This window comes from Rana temporaria, chromosome 6 (assembly GCF_905171775.1).
Source record: "Rana temporaria chromosome 6, aRanTem1.1, whole genome shotgun sequence".
Lineage (NCBI taxonomy): Eukaryota > Metazoa > Chordata > Amphibia > Anura > Ranidae > Rana > Rana temporaria.
Window position 1 is genome coordinate 211,725,339 of NC_053494.1, and position 20,795 is coordinate 211,746,133.

Genomic DNA, 20,795 nt, shown 5'->3' on the forward strand with positions numbered 1-20,795 from the left:
CAGCCCGCTGTCTGCTGAAAACGGGTCACAGGAGTGCGGAACGAACAGGAGAAGTACAGCCAAACGAGTTAGTCACTGGACAATGAGGTCACTGTACTCCAATGGCCTCCACACTCACCACATCTCATCCAATAAGAGCACCGTTGGGATGTGGTGGAATGGGAGATTGGCATCATATATGTGCAGCTGACAAATCTGTAGCAACTGTGTGATGTTATCATGTCACTATGGAGCAAAATCTCGGAGGAATGTTTCCAACACCTTGTTGTATCTATTCCACCAAGAATGAAGGCAAAAGGGGGTCCAACCTGCTACTGGCAAGGTGTACCTAATAAAGTGGCCGGTCAGTATATGTATATATATATATGGGCGGAGTTCAGTTTAAAGATCAGGAATGGGAGCTGCACGGCGGGGAACGTCCCGACTCACCAGGGAATCCTGGCGGCTTTATAAAAATTGGATGCCATGAATTGATATTTGCAGCGGTGGAGAGACGAGTTGAGCGTTTCTGATTACGATGTTCTTTTCCCCCGTTTTGCAGAGTGTGCAGAAGACAGATTTGCTGTTCAGCGGGTGCCGCCGCCGCTGTAAAATCCTCATTATTCCTGGTGCCCGGGATGTAGCTGTCCGGGTCCAGGCGCAGGATTTAGTTACGTAACAGATGTGAATTTACAGTGTAAGCAAAGCATGTGCTCTAAATAGTTCTGCGCGGTGGGATGTGTGCGGCCGTCGTGCAGCGATGAGCCCATCTCAATGCGATCCAGATATTCTCTATCCACCCGGCATGTATGGTGGTCTAGTAGAGGGGTCTTTCTGACTACTACATGTGTAATTAGTTTATTTCCGAATTCATTATTTAACGAATGTTGACAAATTCGGCAATTTGGAAATATCTGAATTAACGAAAATCTGTTTAACATTTTTTTTCCTGGAAATTCGAATAATCGAAAATTCATAAATTCAAAAATCAAAAAAATAGAAAATTTGTAAATTCGAAAATTCGGAAACTCGTCAATTTATAAATGAAAAAAATGAAAAAAAACGAAAATTTGTAACTTCGAAAATCTGGAAATCCGTAAATTTATAAATTTGAAAATTCATAAATTCAAACATTCGAAAATCCGTAAATTTATAAATTCGTAAATTTCATAAATTCTAAAAATAGAAACTTACAAATTTTCTAATTTACAAATATTCTAATTTACAAATTTTCTATTTACGAATTTTCTATTTACGGGGGGGTCTGGCAGAGAGAAAGGGGGTCTGGCAGAGAGGTGGGGGGTCTGGCAGAGAGGAGGGGGGGTCTGGCAGAGAGGAGGGGGTCTGGCAGAGAGGAGGGGGGGTCTTGCAGAGAAGAGGGGGGGTCTGGCAGAGAGAAGGGGGGTCTGGCAGAGAGGAGGGGGGTCTGGCAGAGAGGAAGGGGGGTCTGTCAGAGAGAAAGGGGGTCTGTCAGAGAGAAAGGGGGTCTGGCAGAGAGATGGGGGTCTGGCAGAGAGGAGGGGGGTCTGGCAGAGAGGAGGGGGGTCAGTCAGAGAAAAAGGGGGTCTGGCAGAGAGGAGGGGGGTCTGTCAGAGAGAAAGGGGGTCTGTCAGAGAGAAAGGGGGTCTGTCAGAGAGAAGGGGGTCTGGCAGAGAGGAGGGGGGGTCTGGCAGAGAGGAGGGGGTCTGTCAGAGAGGAGGGGGGGTCTGGCAGAGAGGAGGGGGTCTGGCAGAGAGGAGGGGGGGTCTTGCAGAGAAGAGGGGGGGTCTGGCAGAGAGAAGGGGGGTCTGGCAGAGAGAAGGGGGGTCTGGCAGAGAGGAAGGGGGGTCTGGCAGAGAGGAAGGGGGGTCTGTCAGAGAGAAAGGGGTTCTGGCAGAGAGATGGGGGTCTGGCAGAGAGGAGGGGGGTCTGGCAAAGAGTAGGGGGGTCAGTCAGAGAAAAAGGGGGTCTGGCAGAGAGGAGGGGGGTCTGTCAGAGAGAAAGGGGGTCTGTCAGAGAGAAGGGGGTCTGGCAGAGAGGAGGGGGGTCTGGCAGAGAGGAGGGGGGGTCTGGCAGAGAGGAGGGGGGTCTGGCAGAGAGAAGGGGGGTCTGTCAGAGAGAAGGGGGGTCTGGCAGAGAGAAGGGGGTCTGGCAGAGAGAAGGGGGGTCTGGCAGAGAGGAGGGGGGTCTGGCAGAGAAGAGGGGGGTCTGTCAGAGAGAAAGGGGGTCTGGCAGAGAGGAGGGGGGTCTGGCAGAGAGAAGCGGGGTCTGGCAGAGAGAAGGGGGGTCTGTCAGAGAGGAGGGGGGGTCTGGCAGAGAGAAGGGGGTCTGGCAGAGAGGAAGGGGGGGTCTGGCAGAGAGGAGGGGGGGTCTGGCAGAGAAGAGGGGGGGTCTGGCAGAGAGAAGGGGGGTCTGGCAGAGAGAAGGGGGGTCTGGCAGAGAGAAGGGGGGTCTGGCAGAGAGAAGGGGGGTCTGAGAGAGAGGAGGGGGGTCTGGCAGAGAGGAGGGGGGGTCTGGCAGAGAGAAGGGGGGTCTGTCAGAGGGAAGGGGGGTCTGTCAGAGGGAAGGGGGGTCTGTCAGAGAGAAGAGGGTCTGGCAGAGAGGAAGGGGGGTCTGGCAGAGAGGAAGGGGGGTCTGGCAGAGAGGAAGGGGGGTCTGTCAGAGAGAAGAGGGTCTGTCAGAGGGAAGGGGGGTCTGTCAGAGGGAAGGGGGGTCTGAGAGAGAGAAGGGGGGTCTGAGAGAGAGAAGGGGGGTCTGTCAGAGGGAAGGGGGGTCTGTCAGAGAGAAGAGGGTCTGTCAGAGGGAAGGGGGGTCTGTCAGAGGGAAGGGGGGTCTGTCAGAGAGAAGAGGGTCTGGCAGAGAGGAAGGGGGGTCTGGCAGAGAGGAAGGGGGGTCTGGCAGAGAGGAAGGGGGGTCTGGCAGAGAAGATGAGGAGCTGACAGTGGAGAGGGGGGTCTCATGGCCCTTCTGGAGTGGGGGAAGAAGGGGGAGCGTGCTGCTTTGCTGATCGTCAATCTGCACATTAAGGGGGAGAGGGATCGCTCACCACTGAAGGCATTGGGATGGTGCTGGTGGCGGGAGAGAGCACATCAGTGCAATCCAGCCACAGGAGGGGGCGGGTGATGGGGAGGGAGGAAGCTGTCATCATTGACACCACAGGGAGGGGACGGAGAGTTAGCGCTGATGGCGGCCGCGGTACTCGGAACCGCATCCAGCGGAGGGGGGGGGGGGGCGATGGAGGACGGCAGTCACTTCTCACGCGGTCTGGAGGACACAGCTTGTACAGGTGGCAATCGCCGTCCGCCGCGGCACCGCACCGCACCGCAACCCCATCTCTCACCTGCATTATGGGGGGGCCATTTGTCCGGCTCTGGGGCCCCAGGTCACGTGGGGCCCCCGGGCTGTGCCCAGTCGTGCCCGCTCAGTAAGACGGCCCTGCTTCTATTTACGAATTTTCTAAAATCAAATATTCCAAATTTCGTAAATTTGGAAGTTCGTAAATTTGTAAATGATCAAATTCGTAAATCTGTAAATTTAAAAATTCATGCATTTCGAAATTCCCAAAACCCGAAAATTCTAAAATCTGAAATGATAACTAACTAATAATAACTTAAAGTGGAGGTCCTGGGAAAAAAAATGAAAAGCCAGCAGCTACACATACTGCAGCTGCTGGCTTTTAGTAAACGGACACTTACCTGTCCTGCAGTCCCTCAATGTCGGCACTGCAGCTGATGTTTCCATCAGCTGTCGGGTGCTGCCGCCGGCTTCACGCCGGGAACCCTACTGCGCATGCGCGAGGCCCGCTCCTCTCTCCTATTAGCCCGGTGGCCAGGGGAGGAGGAGGAGGAGGGAGCCCCGCGGTGACGTCATGGCCACGTCACTCCCGGAAGTGGGAAAGGATTCTTGTCAAAGACAGGCATACTGTCCCCCCTCTCCCCCAAAAGGTGACAATTGTGGCACCCGGAGGGGGGGGGGGGGGGGGAATCTATTAAATTATTGGTATTGTATTTTCAGTTCAAATTTGACTGTTAGTCAACGTAACGAATACGAATTTATCTGAAGAATGTCGTATCTAAATGAATGGAACGAAACAAATTAATAATAATAAATAACAATAATATTAATAAAAACATTTTAATAATATTATTATTTATTATTTATTTGTTCCGTTACATTAGTTTAGTTACGTACGGCATTTGTTATTTCAGATAATGCGTAACTTCGGATAAATTCGTATTCGTGACGTTCGCTAATCCAATACCTGTAATTTAATAGTTAGTAAGAGTTATTATTATTAGTTAGTTATTCTTTCGAATTTTCGTATTTTATTTTTTTGGGATTTTCGAATCATTTTGAATAAAAAAAATGATAAATTGTCAAATTTACGAATTGCGATCATAACGAATGACCTGAAAAAACGAGAAAAAAATAATAAAAAACTCTGAATTAAACTAAAACAAATTATTCAGCAGTGCACATGTCTACTGATGACTTTATCAACTTACTTGTAAAATAACCCCGTGTGTTGCAGATATACTGGCCGGGATTCAGAAAGGACTTACGACGACGTATCTCCAGGTACGCCGTCGTAAGTCCAAATCTGCGCTGTCGTATCTATGCGCGTATTCAGGAACTGAGATACGCCTGAATTTTGCCAAGGTACGACCAACGTAAGTCTCCTACGTTGTCGTATCTTGGGTGCATATTTACGCTGGCCGCAAGGGGCGCTTCTGTAGATTTACGCATCGAATATGCAAATGACCTAGATAGGCCGATTCACGAACGTACTTGCGCCCGTCGGATTTAGCTACGCCGTTTATGTATGGCTTACGTCTGGCGTAAAGTTACCCCTGCTATATGAGGCGCAGGTAATGCAAAGGTATGGACGTCGGAACTAGCGTCAAATTTTACGTCGTTTACGTATGTCGTACGTGAATGGGGCTGGGCGTAGGTTACGTTTACGTCACAGGCATTGAGCCGGCGTATGTTAGGGAGTAAAATTGACGTGATACTGAGCATGCGCGCACATGCGCCGTTCGTTCGGCCATGCATTTACATGGGGTCACGCTTCATTATAATACTACACGCCCACTGCCTTTTCTAATTTGAATTAGGCGGGCTTACGCCGGCCCATTTACGCTACGACGTAACTTTGGGAGCAAGTGCTTTGTGAATGCTGTACTTGCCTCTCAATGTTACGTCGGCGTATCGCATATGAGATGCGCTACGCCCGTTCAAAGATACGCCGATGTATCTGAATCCCGGCCTAAAAATGTTGCAAAAATAACTTCTATGTGCAGCTTATACATATATAGTTATAGATATATAATATACAGTGGAACCTCGGATTGCGAGTAACGCGCTTAACGAGCGTTTTGCAATACGAGCAATTTTTTTTTTTTAAATCCTGCCTCAGTTTGCGAGTGTTGTCTCGCAAAATCAAGCAGGATCAAAGCCTCTGCGGTGTGCAGTACTGCATTTGGCCAGAGGTGCGGGGGCGCCGAATCCGAGGGCAGCCGAATGATCTCCGAGTATTTCCAATTCTCTCCGGCGCCCCCCCTCACCTCTGGCCATATGCGGTATTGCATGCCATATAAGTTAATGTGGAACGAATTATCTTTGTTTCCAATGACTTCTATGGGGAAACTCGCTTTGATATGTGAGTGCTTTGGATTAAAAGCATTCTCCTGGAACCGATTATGCTCGTAATTCAAGGGTCCACTCTATATATATATATATCTATATATATATATATATATATATATATATATATATAAATATATACATACATACTGATGGAGAAAACAAAGCGGCCTGAGCTGGCCATACATGTTGCAGACTAATTGTATTATCTCTGTACAGCCTTGAAGTGTATTGTTTAGTCTTATTCTTTTACTATAGATCAGGGGTCTCCAAACTGCGGCCCGAGAGCCAGATGTGGCCCTTTGCTAGCTTTTTATCTGGCCCTTGGGGCACTATTCCTCCCACTGATATGAGGCACTATTCCTCCCACTGACACTAACAAGGGGGAACTATTTCTTCCACTGATGCCAATGATGGGATGCTATTCCTCCTACTGATAGGGGCCCTACTCTTCCTCCTCCTACTGACTACCAACCCTGAGGCCACATTTATTTTCCCTGATGCTCGGCCCAGGACATTTTCTGCCCCCTGCTGGACACATTCCGGCCATCCTAAAGTCTGAAGGACAATAAATTGGCCCTTTGTTTGAAAGGTTTGGAGACCCCTGCGTATAGATTGTAACAAGTCTTTATCAGTCTTTATGTTTTTATTACTGTTCTGTATCCAATAAGTGAGATCACGTGACCTGGTGTAATTGTGTTGTATGTTCTGCATCCTGCAGGGGGAGCTGCTGAGTCCTTGCCGCTGTGACGGATCTGTACGTTGTTCGCACCAGCCCTGTCTTGTTCGGTGGATCAGCGAGCGCGGATCCTGGAGCTGTGAACTGTGTTATTACAAGTACCACGTTATTGCCATAAGCACAAAAAACCCTCTTCAGGTAAAGGTAAGTCCGAGCGTCTCCGGGCCGGGAGATCGATCAGCACTCTGAATTTAAATCTGTCATATCCCGGGCATAGGGGGTAAGAGATTGTGCAGGGCGGCGGAAACTGTGGGATCGGAGGATCAGATACGTAAAACTGCTCTTTCCTTAGCCACTTGCCGGCTGCCTAACTGGGAATTTCTGTCATTGGCCCAGATTCAAGAAGCAATTGCACCTGTGTAACCATAAGTTACACGGCGCAATTGCTTACTTGCTCCGGTGTAACGAGTGCTCCTGATTCAGAAACCTTGTTACACCGACTGCAGCCTAAAATCTGCGCGGCATAAGGCACTTATGCCTCGCAGATTTTAGGCTGCATTCTTGTGCTTGCCGCTAGGGGGCGCTCCTATTGTGATCAGCGTGTAGTATGCAAATTGCATACTACCGATTGATTCACAAACTTGCGCGGGCCCCGCGCAAGCCAGGTATGGAGTTTCCGTACGGCAACTTTAGCGCAAGGCTGCCCCTTCTAATAGTAGGGGCAGCCAATGCTAAAGTATAGCGGCCGCTCCCGCGACGTGAAATTTGAATTTCACGTTGTTTGCGTAAGTGCTTCGTGAATGGCGCTGGACGCCATTCACGTTCACTTTGAAGCAAATGACGTCCTTGCGACGTCATTTGCCGCAATGCACGTCGGGAAAGTTTCCCGACGGAGCATGCGCTCTATGCTCGGCGCGGGAGCGCGCCTAATTTAAATGATTCTCGCCCCCGGCGGGATCATTTAACTTGCGCGCGCTTACGCCGGGCAAATTTGCCGGCGTGCCCTCGCAGTTCACGGAGCTACTGCTCCGTGAATCGAGGGCAGCGCAAAATATTTGCTTGGGCGCAGGGCAAAATCGTTGCCCTGTGCCCGCGCAAATATAGCGCAGTTCTACCTGAATCTGGGCCACTGATGTTAAATACCACGGTTATGGCTGCAGGTAGTCACCATAACTCTGGTATTTTCTTTTCTCTTAGGCAGACGGCTTTCCGATAAAATTGGTCCCTGCAGTAGATTTGCCGCAGGATCACTTTTAGAGGCAGCAGGAGAGGGGCAAAACCCCCCCCCGCCCCCACACCGTTTCCCGGGCTTACGTTACAGATCGCTAAGCCCAGGAACCATCCGGCACCGGCAGTGTCTTCCTCAGTGGTTGCCGCTCATGCAGGGCACAGGGGCGCCACCCCCCTAATCAATGCGCCCGTCCCCCTAATCTACATGCAGGACGCATGGATCCCAATGTTTTTATTTTTAGAAGCACATGATTAGAGACGGAGGCTCTAATTGGCTTCAAAAAGGGGTGGGCTCGGGGCCTGTTTCTCCTCCCAGCCAATTAGGAAGCAGGTCCTGAGACTTGATTGGCCGGGAATCCTAAGACCTGATTGGCTGCGACTCCTAAATCCTGATTGGCCGGGAGGAGAAGCGACTGCCAGGGGGAAGACATGTTCTGTAGGGGAGGTGCATGTACATGTTCTGTAGGGGAGGTGCATGTACATATTCTGTAGGGGAGGTGCGTGTATGTGTTCTGTAGGGGAGGTGCGTGTATGTGTTCTGTAGGGGAGGTGTGTGTACGTGTTCTGCAGGGGAGGTGCATGTACGTGTTCTGCAGGGGAGGTGCATGTACGTGTTCTGCAGGGGAGGTGCATGTACGTGTTCTGTAGGGGAGGTGCATGTGCGTGTTCTGTAGGGGAGGTGCATGTACGTGTTCTGTAGGGGAGGTGCGTGTACGTGTTCTGTAGGGGAGGTGCATGTACGTGTTCTGTAGGGGAGGTACATGTACGTGTTCTGTAGGGGAGGTGCATGTACGTGTTCTGTCGGGGAGGTGCATGTACATGTTCTGTCGGGGAGGTGCATGTACATGTTCTGTAGGGGAGGTGCATGTACGTGTTCTGTAGGGGAGGTGCGTGTACGTGTTTGTCGGGGAGGTGCGTGTTCTGCAGGGGAGGTGCGGGTACGTGTTCTGTAGGGGAGGTGCATGTACGTGTTCTGTAGGGGAGGTGCGTGTACATGTTCTGTAGGGGAGGTGCGTGTACGTGTTCTGCAGGGGAGGTGCCAGTACGTGTTCTGCAGGGGAGGTGCGTGTACGTGTTCTGCAGGGGAGGTGCGTGTACGTGTTCTGCAGGGGAGGTGCGTGTACGTGTTCTGCAGGGGAGGTGCCAGTATGTGTTCTGCAGGGGAGGTGCGTGTACGTGTTCTGCAGGGGAGGTGCCAGTACGTGTTCTGCAGGGGAGGTGCGTGTACGTGTTCTGCAGGGGAGGTGCGTGTACGTGTTCTGCAGGGGAGGTGCCAGTACGTGTTCTGCAGGGGATGTGCGTGTATGTGTTCTGCAGGGGAGGTGCCTATACATGTTCTGCAGGGGGGGTGCGTGTACATGTTCTGCAGGCGAGGTGCCTATACATGTTCTGCAGGGGAGGTGCGTGTACATGTTCTGCAGGCGAGGTGCCTATACATGTTCTGCAGGGGAGGTGCGTGTACGTGTTCTGCAGGGGAGGTGCGTGTACGTGTTCTGCAGGGGAGGTGCCTATACATGTTCTGCAGGGGAGGTGCGTGTACGTGTTCTGCAGGGGAGGTGCATACACAAGCCTCCTCCTCTAGGTATCTGATTTCAGGATCTGCTCCCTGGTTGGCATTGTACTGCAGATGCGCTTTGTTATTTTGTTACATTAAAACCAATGGTAATTTGTTTCTCTCTGGTGATTTCCTCAGTCTGTGATGCGCCATGCTATATGTTGGTGCCATATAAGTGCAAAGCAGTAACGATGATCATATTCTCCCCTGCAGTGGCAAGCCATCTCCCTGACAGTAATAGAGAAGGTGCAGATCGCAGCGGCCATCCTGGGCTCCCTCTTCCTCATCGCCAGCATCTCGTGGCTCATCTGGTCCACTTTCAGCCCGTCCGCCAAGTGGCAGCGGCAGGACCTGCTCTTCCAGATCTGCTACGGAATGTACGGCTTCATGGACATCGTCTGTATAGGTAAGTCCCCCCGCCCATTACTACCTACCTCTATGAGAGGGCGGAGCCTCCCGTGGTGAATTGTCAGCTCCTTGGTTCACAGCTCCACCCACCCACTGTGGGCAGCCAGTAGAATTCTCTCTTTGTTATCATTTTTTTTTATATATATATCTTTATTTAAATAGTTAAACTCACACCAGTGTGTCACAAAGTCGCGTGACATGCCGCAGCCCATCGATTTCAATGGCACCCGCTCCGATCTATTTGACTTAAAGTCACAGCGACTCATTAACCACTTAAGGACCAAGCCTCTTTCTGAGATTTGGTGTTCTAACACCCTAGAGAATAAAATTGTGGCCGTTGCAATACTTTTTATCACACCGTATTTGCGCAGCGGTCTTAAAGGCGCACTTTTTTGGGAATAAAATCACTTTTTTGAACGAAATAAACAAGACGACAGTACAATTATCCCAATTTTTTTTTCAAATTGTGAAAGATAATGTTACGCCGAGTAAATTGATACCCAACATGTCACGCTTCAAACTTGCGCCCGCTCGTGGGAATGGCGACAAACTTTTACCCTCAAAAATCTCCATAGGCGACGTTTAAAAAAATTCTACAGGTTGCATGTTTTGAGTTACAGAGGAGGTCTAGGGCTAGAATTATTGCTCTCGCTCTACCAACCGCGGCGATACCTCGCATGTGTGGTTTGAACACCGTTTTCATATGTGGGCGCTGCTCACATATGAAGCAGAAGCGCGCAAGCTCGGCGGGACTGGGCGCTTTCAAAAAAAAAATATTTCCTATTTCTTTTTTTACTATTTTTATCTATTTTTACACTGTTTTTAAAAAAATAAAAAAATTTGCGCATGGGAGTCCGACCGCGGATCCCGTGGACTTGATGTCCGCGGGGATACCTGCGATCGTCTCACGTAGAGGAAGAACAGGGAAATGCTGATGTAAACAAGGCATTTCCCCGTTCTTCCTAGTGACAGGACACTGATCACTGCTCCCTGTCATCGGGAGCAGTGATCAGTGTCGTGCCACACGTAGCCCATCCCCCCTACAGTTAGAACACATCCGTAGTACACACTTAACCCCTTCAGCGCCCCCTGCTGGTCAACCCCTTCACCGCCAGTGTCATTTACACAGTGATCAGTGCATTTTTATAGCCCTGATCGCTGTATAAATGACAATGGTCCCAAAATATCGTCAAAAGTGTCCGATGTGTCCGCCATAAAGTTGCAGTCCCGATAAAAGAACACTGATCACCATTACTAGTAAAAAAAAAAAAAAATATTAATAAAAAAAGCCATAAAACTATCCCCTATTTTGTAGACGCTATAACTTTTGCGCAAACCAATCAATAAATGCTTATTGCGATTTTTTTTTTTTTACCAAAAATAGGTAGAAGAATACGTATCGGCCTAAACTGAGGAAAAAAAATATTTTTATATATTTTTTGGGGATATTTATTATAGCAAAAAGTAAAAAAATATTGCTTTTTTTTCAAAATTGTCGCTCTATTTTTGTGTATAGCGCAAAAAATAAAAACCGCAGAGGTGATCAAATACCACCAAAAGAAAGCTCTATTTGTGGGAGAAAAAAGGACGTCAATTTTGTTTGGGCGCCACGTCCCACGACCGCAAAATTGTCAGTTAAAGTGACACAGTGTCGAATCGCAAAAAGTGCCCTGGTCTTTGGCCAGCCAAATGGTTAATAAACTTGCATGGAGTACAGCTTTAAGCATGGACTGTACAAACCGCGTTGTCATTTTCCGCACCATTCATTTATGAAATTGCGCAGTAAAAAAACAAAAATTTCCATCACCGAGTCATAATTCCACCTTCCAAACCGGGCAATGGCAGCCGCCGGGCACTGGAACAGCCTCTGCCAGGCCCCAACGGAGCCGGCTAATGCCCCTGCAAGTCAATGAGACTGAAAAAAAACCCGCCATAAACTCGGGCGCACGTCCTCCAAGTTTTGTCATTGCGTCATCCCATCTGCAAGAGAAGGGAAGCAGCAGGAGGCTCTGCGATTTACGTGCCGGAATGATCCTCTCCTATTGCGCCTTGGTATTTGTGGTCTGCCAGAATGGGGCTTCTGCCGTATGAATCATCATGACCCAAGGGGGAGACGTGAGCCGCCTCCCCTCCGTGACGTCAGCCATGGAAAGGACGGCCACTGAAGTGAGAGAAATCTGTCGGCCGACAAAATACAACCGATTGTAACCATTTGATAAGTGATTTGGAGGAGACTCAAGGGGCCCATCCACACCGCAACCTGTTCCCGCACTGCGTTATAAACGCACCGGGTGTGCGACCTGCTGCAGGTGTCAGTATAACCCTAACCACGCCCCAAATGCAGGTCTTGTCTAGACATGTGCAGAACAAAAAAATGTGTTTTGCTTTGTTTCGTTTCGATTTTTTGTTAGATACATAAATTTCTTTAGTTAAATTTGTTTAATTCGTTTAATTCGTTTTTGGGATTCATTTAGTTTATTCGCTTTCGAATCGATTCGAAAAGTTTACGAATCAATTATGAATAGTTTTCGAATTCGAAACGTTTTTGAATCAATTTCCAATAGTTTTCAAATTTGAAAAAATCTTCGGATCAATTTTGAATAGTTTTCGAATTCGAAAAGTTTTTGAATCAATTCGTTTTTGAATCCAATAGTTTTCGAATTCGAATTTTGTTTTAATCAATTAGTTTTTGAATCCAATAGTTTTCGAATTCGATGTCTTTAGTTAAATTTGTTTCATTCGTTTAATTTGTTTTTGGGATTCGTTTAGTTTATCCGTTTTTGAATCGATTCGAAACGTTTTGAATCAATTATGAATAGTTTTCTAACTCGAAAAGTTTTTGAATCAATTTCCAATAGTTTTTAAATTTGAAAAATCTTCGGATCAATTTTGATTAGTTTTCGAATTCGAACAGTTTTCGAATCAATTTATAATATACATAAATTTCTTTAGTTAAATTTGTTTCATTCGTTTAATTTTTTTTGGGGATTTGTTTAGTTCATTCGTTTTCGAATCGATTCAAAAAGTTTTGAATCAATTTTGAATAGTTTTCTAATTCGAAAAGTTTTGAAATCAATTTCCAATAGTTTTCGAATTCGAAAAGTTTTTGAATCAATTCGTTTTTTAATCCAATAGTTTTCGAATTCGAAACGTTTTTGAATCAATTTCCAATCTTTTTTGAATTCGAAAATATTTTGAATCAATTTCCAATAGTTTTCAAATTTGAAAAATTCTCGGATCAATTTTGAATAGTTTTCGAATTCGAACAGTTTTCGAATCAATTTATAATATACATCAATTTCTTTAGTTAAATTTGTTTAATTTGTTTTTGGGATTCGTTTAGTTTATTCGTTTTCGAATCGATTCGAAAAGTTTTGAATCAATTATGAATAGTTTTCGAATTCGAAAAGATTTTGAATCAATTTCGAATAGTTTTCAAATTTGAAAAATCTTTGGATCAATTTTGAATAGTTTTCGAATTTGAACAGTTTTCAAATCAATTTCCAATAATTTTCGAATTCGAAACGTTTTTTTAATTTAATTTCGATTAGTTTTTGAATTTGAAAATTTTTTTGATCAATTTTGAATAGTTTTCGAATTCGAAAAGTTTTCCAATTTCCAAAAAGAATAAAATCGAATAGAAAAAAAAGGAATAGAATAAAAAAATATATATATATTTTTTTCTATTCTATTCCTTTATTTTCTTTTTTATTCTCTTTGAAAATTGGGAAACTTTTCGAATTCGAAAACTATTGGAAATATATTCTAAAAAGTTTCGAATTTTAAAACTATTAGAAAAGTATTCGAAAACGATTCAAATTTCGTCCGAAATCAAATTTCGGTATTTTGGATCTGTTTAAATTCGGTACTATTCTAATTCGGAAATTCGGATACATCCGAATTTCCGAAAAACAAAAATTTGTCCAAATTGCACATGTCTAGTCTTTTCTGCCTGCACCGGATCGCATAGTAGCGCAGTACCATGTGATCTTGTGCGGTGCATTTTTTAACAGTTATGCATGGAGCAGGAAGGTGATGGGGGTCTGGACTGGAGCGGAGCAACTAGCAGATGGCCTATGTGGCAGAGGATCAGCAGACCTGGGGGACTGGAGCAAGAGAAACTTGCAATGTCACATGATGTGAGCACCGTGGGAACAATATAGCAGTTGATAAGTGGGGACCAGAGAGACAGAGGAAGATCAGTTAACCAGAGGATCAGAAGAGCTGGGGGGGGTTTCTACCTTGCTTTGGGTACCTTGAGCAGAGCTGAGGGTTACTACTGAGCAGGGGATCAACAGAGCTGGGGGTTCCTACTGAGTGGGGGATCAGCAGAGCTGGGGGTTCCTACTGAGTGAGGGATCAGAAGAGCTGGGGGTTACTACTGATCCTCAGACCAGCAGAACTGGGGGTTACTACTGAGCCTCAGATCAGCAGAACTGGGGGTTACTACTAAACGGGGGATCAGCAGAGCTGGGGGTTACTACTGAGTGGGGGATCAGCAGAGCTGGGGGTTACTACTGAGTGGGGAATGAGCAGAGCTGGGGGTTACTACTAAACGGGGGATCAGCAGAACTGGGGGTTACCACTGAGCGGGGGATCAGCAGAGCTGGGGGTTACTACTGAGTGGCCTACTGAGTGGCAGATCAGCAAAGCTGGGGGTTACTGCTGAGCGGGGGGGTCAGCAGAGCTGGGGATTACTATTGAGTGGGGGGGGGGGGGTCAGCAGAGCTGGGGGTTATGGGTGCACATTGGTCAGTAGATGACTGGGATTGACCGCGGTGCCTTTAAGGAGAGCTGTTTGCCGATTGGCTGCTGTGCCAGCGCTCTGGGAGGTGCCAGCGGCAGGCCAAAAGCGATAAAAAACCCCACCGACGTTCTTACCCTTCCAGCCCTCGTCTAAAACACGAGTAAAAATTCTGCCCGGGGTTCCACTTTTAGGCTTCTTCACGAGCCAAACACGAGCGCCGAGCCGAACGTCCCCCCCCCCCCCCCCGCCCTTTTTTTTTATATTATCCATTCTTTGTATGCAAATTAATCACAGATTCCAGGCTGCGGTTTTGATGGCCGCTCGTCGCCGTAGGCTCGCTGGCGTGGTCGTAAAACGAGGGGGAAGTGGGATGGAAGTGGCGTTGGCGCGGTGTTGTCTCCGCTGCTCTCATTATGTAGATTGCTGTCTCCGCTCGGCTCCGGCTCACGTCCGTCTGATCCTGACAGATGGTGATGGCGAGCAATTATTTACTCGAGTGTGTTGCTGTTTGTGCTTTCCGCGCTCTATTGTTCACTTTGGGATGCCAGAGACGCGCGGCGTGGAATGTTAACGGTTAGAAAAAAAAAAGGAAAACGCAAATTTTTATGTATTTATTTTCTGTGTTTCGGCACAGAGGGCGCCGCGCTTAAAGGACATCTGGCTAATTTATCGGCCCGCTATAGCGAAAAATATCTAGTATATTTGTAACAATGTAATTATTACATCGCGTTTTTATTTCAGACGCTTTTGTCGATCGTTTTCTCCACATTTTCAGACAAAGGTGGTGGTCACATGTCTCAGGACATTATAACATCGCAGAGGGGGCTTCCTCTAGACATAGGCCCGGATTCACAAAGGACTTACGACGGCGTATCTCCACGTACGCCGTCGTAAGTCCGAATGTGCGCCGTCGTATCTTCGCGGCTGATTCATAGAATCAGATACGCCTCATGGTTGCCAAGATACGAGCGGCGTAAGTCTCCTACGCCGTCGTATCTCGGGGTGCATATTTACGCTGGCCGCTAGGGGCGCTTCCGTATATTTCCGCGTCTAATATGCAAATGAGCTAGATACGCCGATTCACGAACGTACTTGCGCCCGGCGTATTAAAATACGCTGTTTACGTAAGGCGTACGACCGGCGTAACTTTACCCCTCATAAAGCAGGGGTAAGTCATGTTAGGTATGGACGTCGGAAACGTCAGAACAGCGTCGTATTTTACGTCGTTTGCGTAAGTCGTCCGTGAATGGGGATGGGCGTAGGTTACGTTCACGTCGACTAAACATTGAGCCGGCGTAACTTAGGGAGAAAATTTGACGTGATACTGAGCATGCGCACGAATGCGCCGTTCGTTAGGTGCGTCATTTGAGCGGGGGCACGATTTATTACCATACAACACGCCCCCTACCAGCCTAGTTTGAATTAGGTGGGCTTACGCTGGCCCATTTACGCTACGCCGCCGTAACTTAGGGCGCAAGTTCTTTGTGAATACGGTACTCGCCTCTCTAAGTTACGGCGGCGTAGCGTATATGAGATACGCTACGCCCGCATATGGTTACGCCATTCTATCTGAATCCGGGCCATACACTATATTACCAAAAGTATTGGGACACCTGCCTTTAACCACTTTAAGGGGTTGTAAAGGTAAAAGTTTTTTTACATTAATGCATCCTATGCATTAAGGTAAAAAAACATCTGACAGCACCGGCCCCCCATGAGCCCCCGTTTTACTTACCTCACTGTTCGAAAGTCCCGGGCGCGTGCTTGTCAAGTTGTCATCCTGTTCGGTTCCCAGCCTGGCCGTTGATTGGCTAGGCTGGGTGGATTGATAGCAGCGCAGTCATTGGCTGGCGCTGCTGTCAATCACAGCGGATGACGCGGTGCGCCGGGGGGCGGGGCCGAGTGATACAGTCGGCGGCTATGGCCGCCGCTGTATCACGGGAGCGCGCTCTCAAAAGCTTTCCACCATGCGAGGGAGCTCGCATGAACGTGGAAAGCTTTTCCAAAGAGGAGCCGAGACAGCCGCCGAGGGACCCCAGAAGATGAGGATCGGGGGCCACTCTGTGCAAAACCAGCTGCACAGTGGAGGTAAGTATAACATGTTTGTTTTTTTAAAAATAAAAAATGCCTGCCTTTAGTGTTCCTTTTACGACCCGGACCATTATGCAGGTTAAGGACCTGGCCCCTTTTTGCGAATTCGGCACTGCGTCGCTTTAACAGACAACTGCGCGGTGGTCGTGCGACGTGGCTCCCAAACAAAATTGGCGTCCTTTTTTTCTTTTGGTAGTATTTGATCACCTCTGCGGTTTTCAGCAGTAGTAAAATACCACATTATGGCCACTAGATGGAGCCAAGGAGCACTAGAAATTATATACACTACATTACCAAAAGTATTGGGACACCTGCTTTCAAACACACATGAACTTTAATGACTTCCTAGTCTTCGTCCGTAGGCTTCAATATTGAGTTGGCCCCGCCCTTTGCAGCTATAACAGCTTCAACTCTTCTGGAAAGGCCGTGGGAATGTTTGACCATTCTTCTAGAAGCGCATTGGTGAAGTCAGACACTGATGTTGGATGAGAAGGCCTGGCTTGCACTCTCCGCTCTAATTCATCCCTAAGGTGTTCTGTCAGATTGCAGTCAGGACCCTGTGCAGGGCAGTCAAGTTCCTCTACCCCAAACTCGCTCATCCTTGTCTTTATGGACCTTGCTGCCTGCAGAAAACTACAGGAGGGGGGCGGAGACAAGACCAGTCACCCTGCACAGGGAGAAAAAAAGCAGAGCTGTGGGAGGGGCTTATCAGGCTCCACCCACTACAGACTGCCTGTAGAAAACTACAGGAGGGGGCAGAGACAAGACCAGTCACCCTGCACAAGGAAAGAGAGCAGAGCTGCGGGAGGGGCCTAGCAAGCTCCACCCACTACAAGCTTCCTGTAGAAAACTACAGGAGGGGACGGAGACAAGACCAGTCACCCTGCACAAGGAGAGAGAGCAGAGCTGTGGGAGGGGCCCAGCAGGCTCCACCCACTACAGGCTGCCTGCAGAAAACTACAGGAGGGGGCGGAGACAAGACCAGTCCCCCTGCACAAGGAGAGAGAGCAGCAGTGAGTGGTCTTTATTACAGGAAGTCTGACACTGGATTACTGCACAGATCTGGAAGAAATACACAAATCTCACTGAGATTCAAGAAGAAGACACATGAGGAATAGATTTGGACAATAGTCACTAATCCCGAAATTCAGCTTTAATTCAGGAGTCTGGCATCCCGTCAGATCCGTATCCAGAACATCTGCATCATTCATCCAATCACAGCACGTGCCTTTCATTTCCAGCTTCTCATTTATTCTCAATGAAAGCGATGAGATCTCCGAGAAGTCATTGTGCAGCCTGTGAATGGGGGGGCAGCCTGCCAGAAAAGATGCAGCCCCCCCCGGACCCCCTTCTGTCTGCAGTTCAGAGCTGAAGATGGTTCCCAGCTGCTCGGAGGCTCTTGTCCTGCGCCGGGCTGGAGAGAGGCGACTCTGTCTGGCGGTGAGACAGCTGTCAGCGGCGCGCGACCGGAGGCTTCATGCGGCGGGGAGCACACCAGTGCATCTGGTTGGGTTTTGGCTTGAAAAAGCTTCCAGCAAAGCGACCATCACATTGTCAAGTTTAAAATGATGTCTGTAGTCTGATTTAAAGTTTAATTTTCTTAGATACGCTATATTGCCAAAAGTATTGGGACGCCCGCCTTTACACGCACATGAACTTTAATGTCACCCCAGTCTTAGTCAGTAGGGTTCAATATTGGGTTGGCCCACCCCAGCATATCATTACCACTTACTGATTGGCTGCTAGAGGTTACAGCACACATTACGGCTCACTGATTAGTTGCTTGAGGTTACAGCACATGATTTCTTCTCGTTGATTGGTTGCTAGATTACTGTACAGTAATACTGCCAACTGATTGGTTGCTAGAGGTTACAGCATATCATCTCTTCACTGCAGAGGGGCATGATATATATATGAATGCCGTTTGCCTCAGCTATTTACATATGAATGACGGTTATTTACATGTAAACACAGGGGGCCAGATTCTGGTAGATTCTGCGTTGGCATAGCGTAAGCCATTTACACTACGCCACCGCAACTTACTGGAGCAAGTGCCGTATTCCTCAAGCACTTGCTCCGTAATTTGCGGCGGCGTAGTGTAAATGGCCCGGCGTATCCCCGCGTAATTCAAAGGGGGCGGCTTGTATTTAAATTAAGCGCGCCCCCGCGTCGATTTAACTGCGCATGCGCCGGGCTGAAAAATAACCCAGTGCGCATGCTCCAGCTCACGACGGAAAACGTCAATGACGCCGACTTGTGCGTCATTGACGTAAAGTCGTATTCAAGAACGACTTAGGAAAACTACGTACCCGACGGGAAAAGACGACGCGGACCCGACGCCATACTTAACATGGCATACGGCGGACTGGCGTAAGGTTACCCCTCATATAGCAGGGGTAACCTTACGCCTACGGAAACGACGTAAGCGACGACTACGCAACGCAAATTTGTTCGGGAATCGGCGTATCAGGCTTATTTGCATAGTCAAATGAGACCTAAACGTAAACGCCACCTAGCGGCCAGCGGCGAATTACATCTAAGATCCGACGGTGTAAGTGACTTACACCTGTCGGATCTTGGCCGTATCTATGCAAAAATGATTCTAGGAATCACTCGCATAGATACCCGGGCTCAGAAACAGAGATACGACGGTGTTTCCTGAGATACACCGTCGTAACTCTTTTGAGAATCTGGCCATCATATAGAGTTTGGGCTATTGCGCTCACACATGTCCCCCAGTTAGATCGCATATAAGTAGGTCAGTTGCATACAAACTAAATTCTCCTCGCTCCCCATCCAGTACACACAAAGGCACTGAGGGTGACGTCACTGGCTCCGCCCGACGCGTTGCGTCACTAGACGCATGACCGTCCCAAGGGATTTTCCGACAACAAATTTTGGATAGCATGCTTTAAAATTTTCCGACAACAAATGTGTGTTGTTGGATTATCCGATCAAGTACAAACACGCATACTCGGAAGCAATGCTCACCATAACACAACATTCGCAGAAGTTGCCCAAAGGGTTGGCGCTAAATAGCTGAAAAAAACACATTATTTTGTGTTTGTTGGACGACAATTCTTTGCCGTTTGTATGCAAGACAAGTTCACGGCCAACGCCCTTTGGACAAAAATCCTACGCTTTGTCCATGGAAAATCCGATCGTGTGTACCAGGCTTTAACCACATAAGGACCGCCTCCTGCACATATACGTCGGCAGAATGGCACGGCTGGGCACAGGCACGTACAGGTACGTTTGCCGTTAAGAGCCCAGCCGTCGTGCGCGGAACCCGGTCCGAGGCTCCGTGACCACGCCCGCGGGACCCGATCCAGTGTCCCGCGATCAGTCACAGGAGCTGAAGAACGGGCAGAGGTGTGTGTGTAAACACACCTTCCCCATTCTTCTCTGTGGCAGAGACTCTGATCGTCTGTTGCCTGATATAGGGAACGACGATCAGTGATGTCACACCTACAGCCACGCCCCCTACAGTAAGAATCGCTCCCTTAGGGCACACTTAACCCCTTAGCGCCCCCTAGTGGTTAACCCCTTCACTGCCATTGTCATTTTCACAATAATCAGGGCATTTTTATAGCATTTTTCGCTGTGAAAATGACAATGGTCCCAAAAATGTGTCAAAAGTGTCCGAAGTGTCCGCCATAATGTCGCAGTCACGGAAAAAATCGCTGATCGCCGCCATTACTAGTAAAAAAAATATATATTAATAAAAATGCAATAAAACTACCCCCTATTTTGTAGACGCTATACATTTTGCGCAAACCAATCAATAAACGCTTATTGAATTTTTTTTTACCAAAAGTATGTAGAATAATACGAATCGGCCTAAACTGAGGACATTTTTTTTTTAATATATCTTTTTGGGGATATTTATTATAGGAAAAAGTAAAAAATATTGCATTTTTTTCAAAATTGTCGCTCTAGTTTTGTTTATAGCGCAAAAAATAAAAACCGCAGAGGTGATAAAATACCACCAAAAGAAAGCTCTATTTGTGGGGGAAAAAAAGGATGCCAATTTTGTTTGGGAGCCACGTCGCACGACCGCGCAATTGTCAGTTAAAGCGACACAGTGCCGAATCGCAAAAAGGGGCAAGGTCCTTTAGCTGCATTTTGGTCCGGGTCTTAAGTGGTTAATGTGTGCTGTAACCTCTAGCAACCAGTCAGTAAGTGGTAATGATATGCTGTAACCTCTGGCAACCAATCACAATCACTGCCTGATCTGATACTGTAAACTGATTTTAAGTCTAGCTGATATTTATTGTATGTCTCAGAGCAGACACAAAAAGGGGCAAGGTCCTTAACCTGCATAATGGTCCGGGTCTTAAGTGGTTAAGCGGCCATTGGGAATGGACAGAAGCGAGGATTGGCTGAATGGCAAAAATAAAAACTGATTTACAGGTGGGCACTGCTGGCGGTGCAGCGGCGGACTGACCATTCGGGCACTCAGGCACTGCCCGAGGGCCCCATGC

At 47.8% G+C, this 20,795-nt stretch overlaps 1 protein-coding gene across 1 annotated transcript in view; it reads left to right on the plus strand.

Moving 5' to 3' along the window:
• Positions 1 to 20,795, plus strand: part of MARCHF4 (membrane associated ring-CH-type finger 4) — an 83,051-nt gene that overhangs the window by 51,568 nt on the left and 10,688 nt on the right. The window contains exons 2-3 of the mRNA XM_040358217.1: positions 6,323 to 6,484; positions 9,279 to 9,471. Of these exons, the coding sequence (XP_040214151.1) occupies positions 6,323 to 6,484; positions 9,279 to 9,471 (355 nt within the window). The remainder of the gene's footprint in view (positions 1 to 6,322; positions 6,485 to 9,278; positions 9,472 to 20,795) is intronic.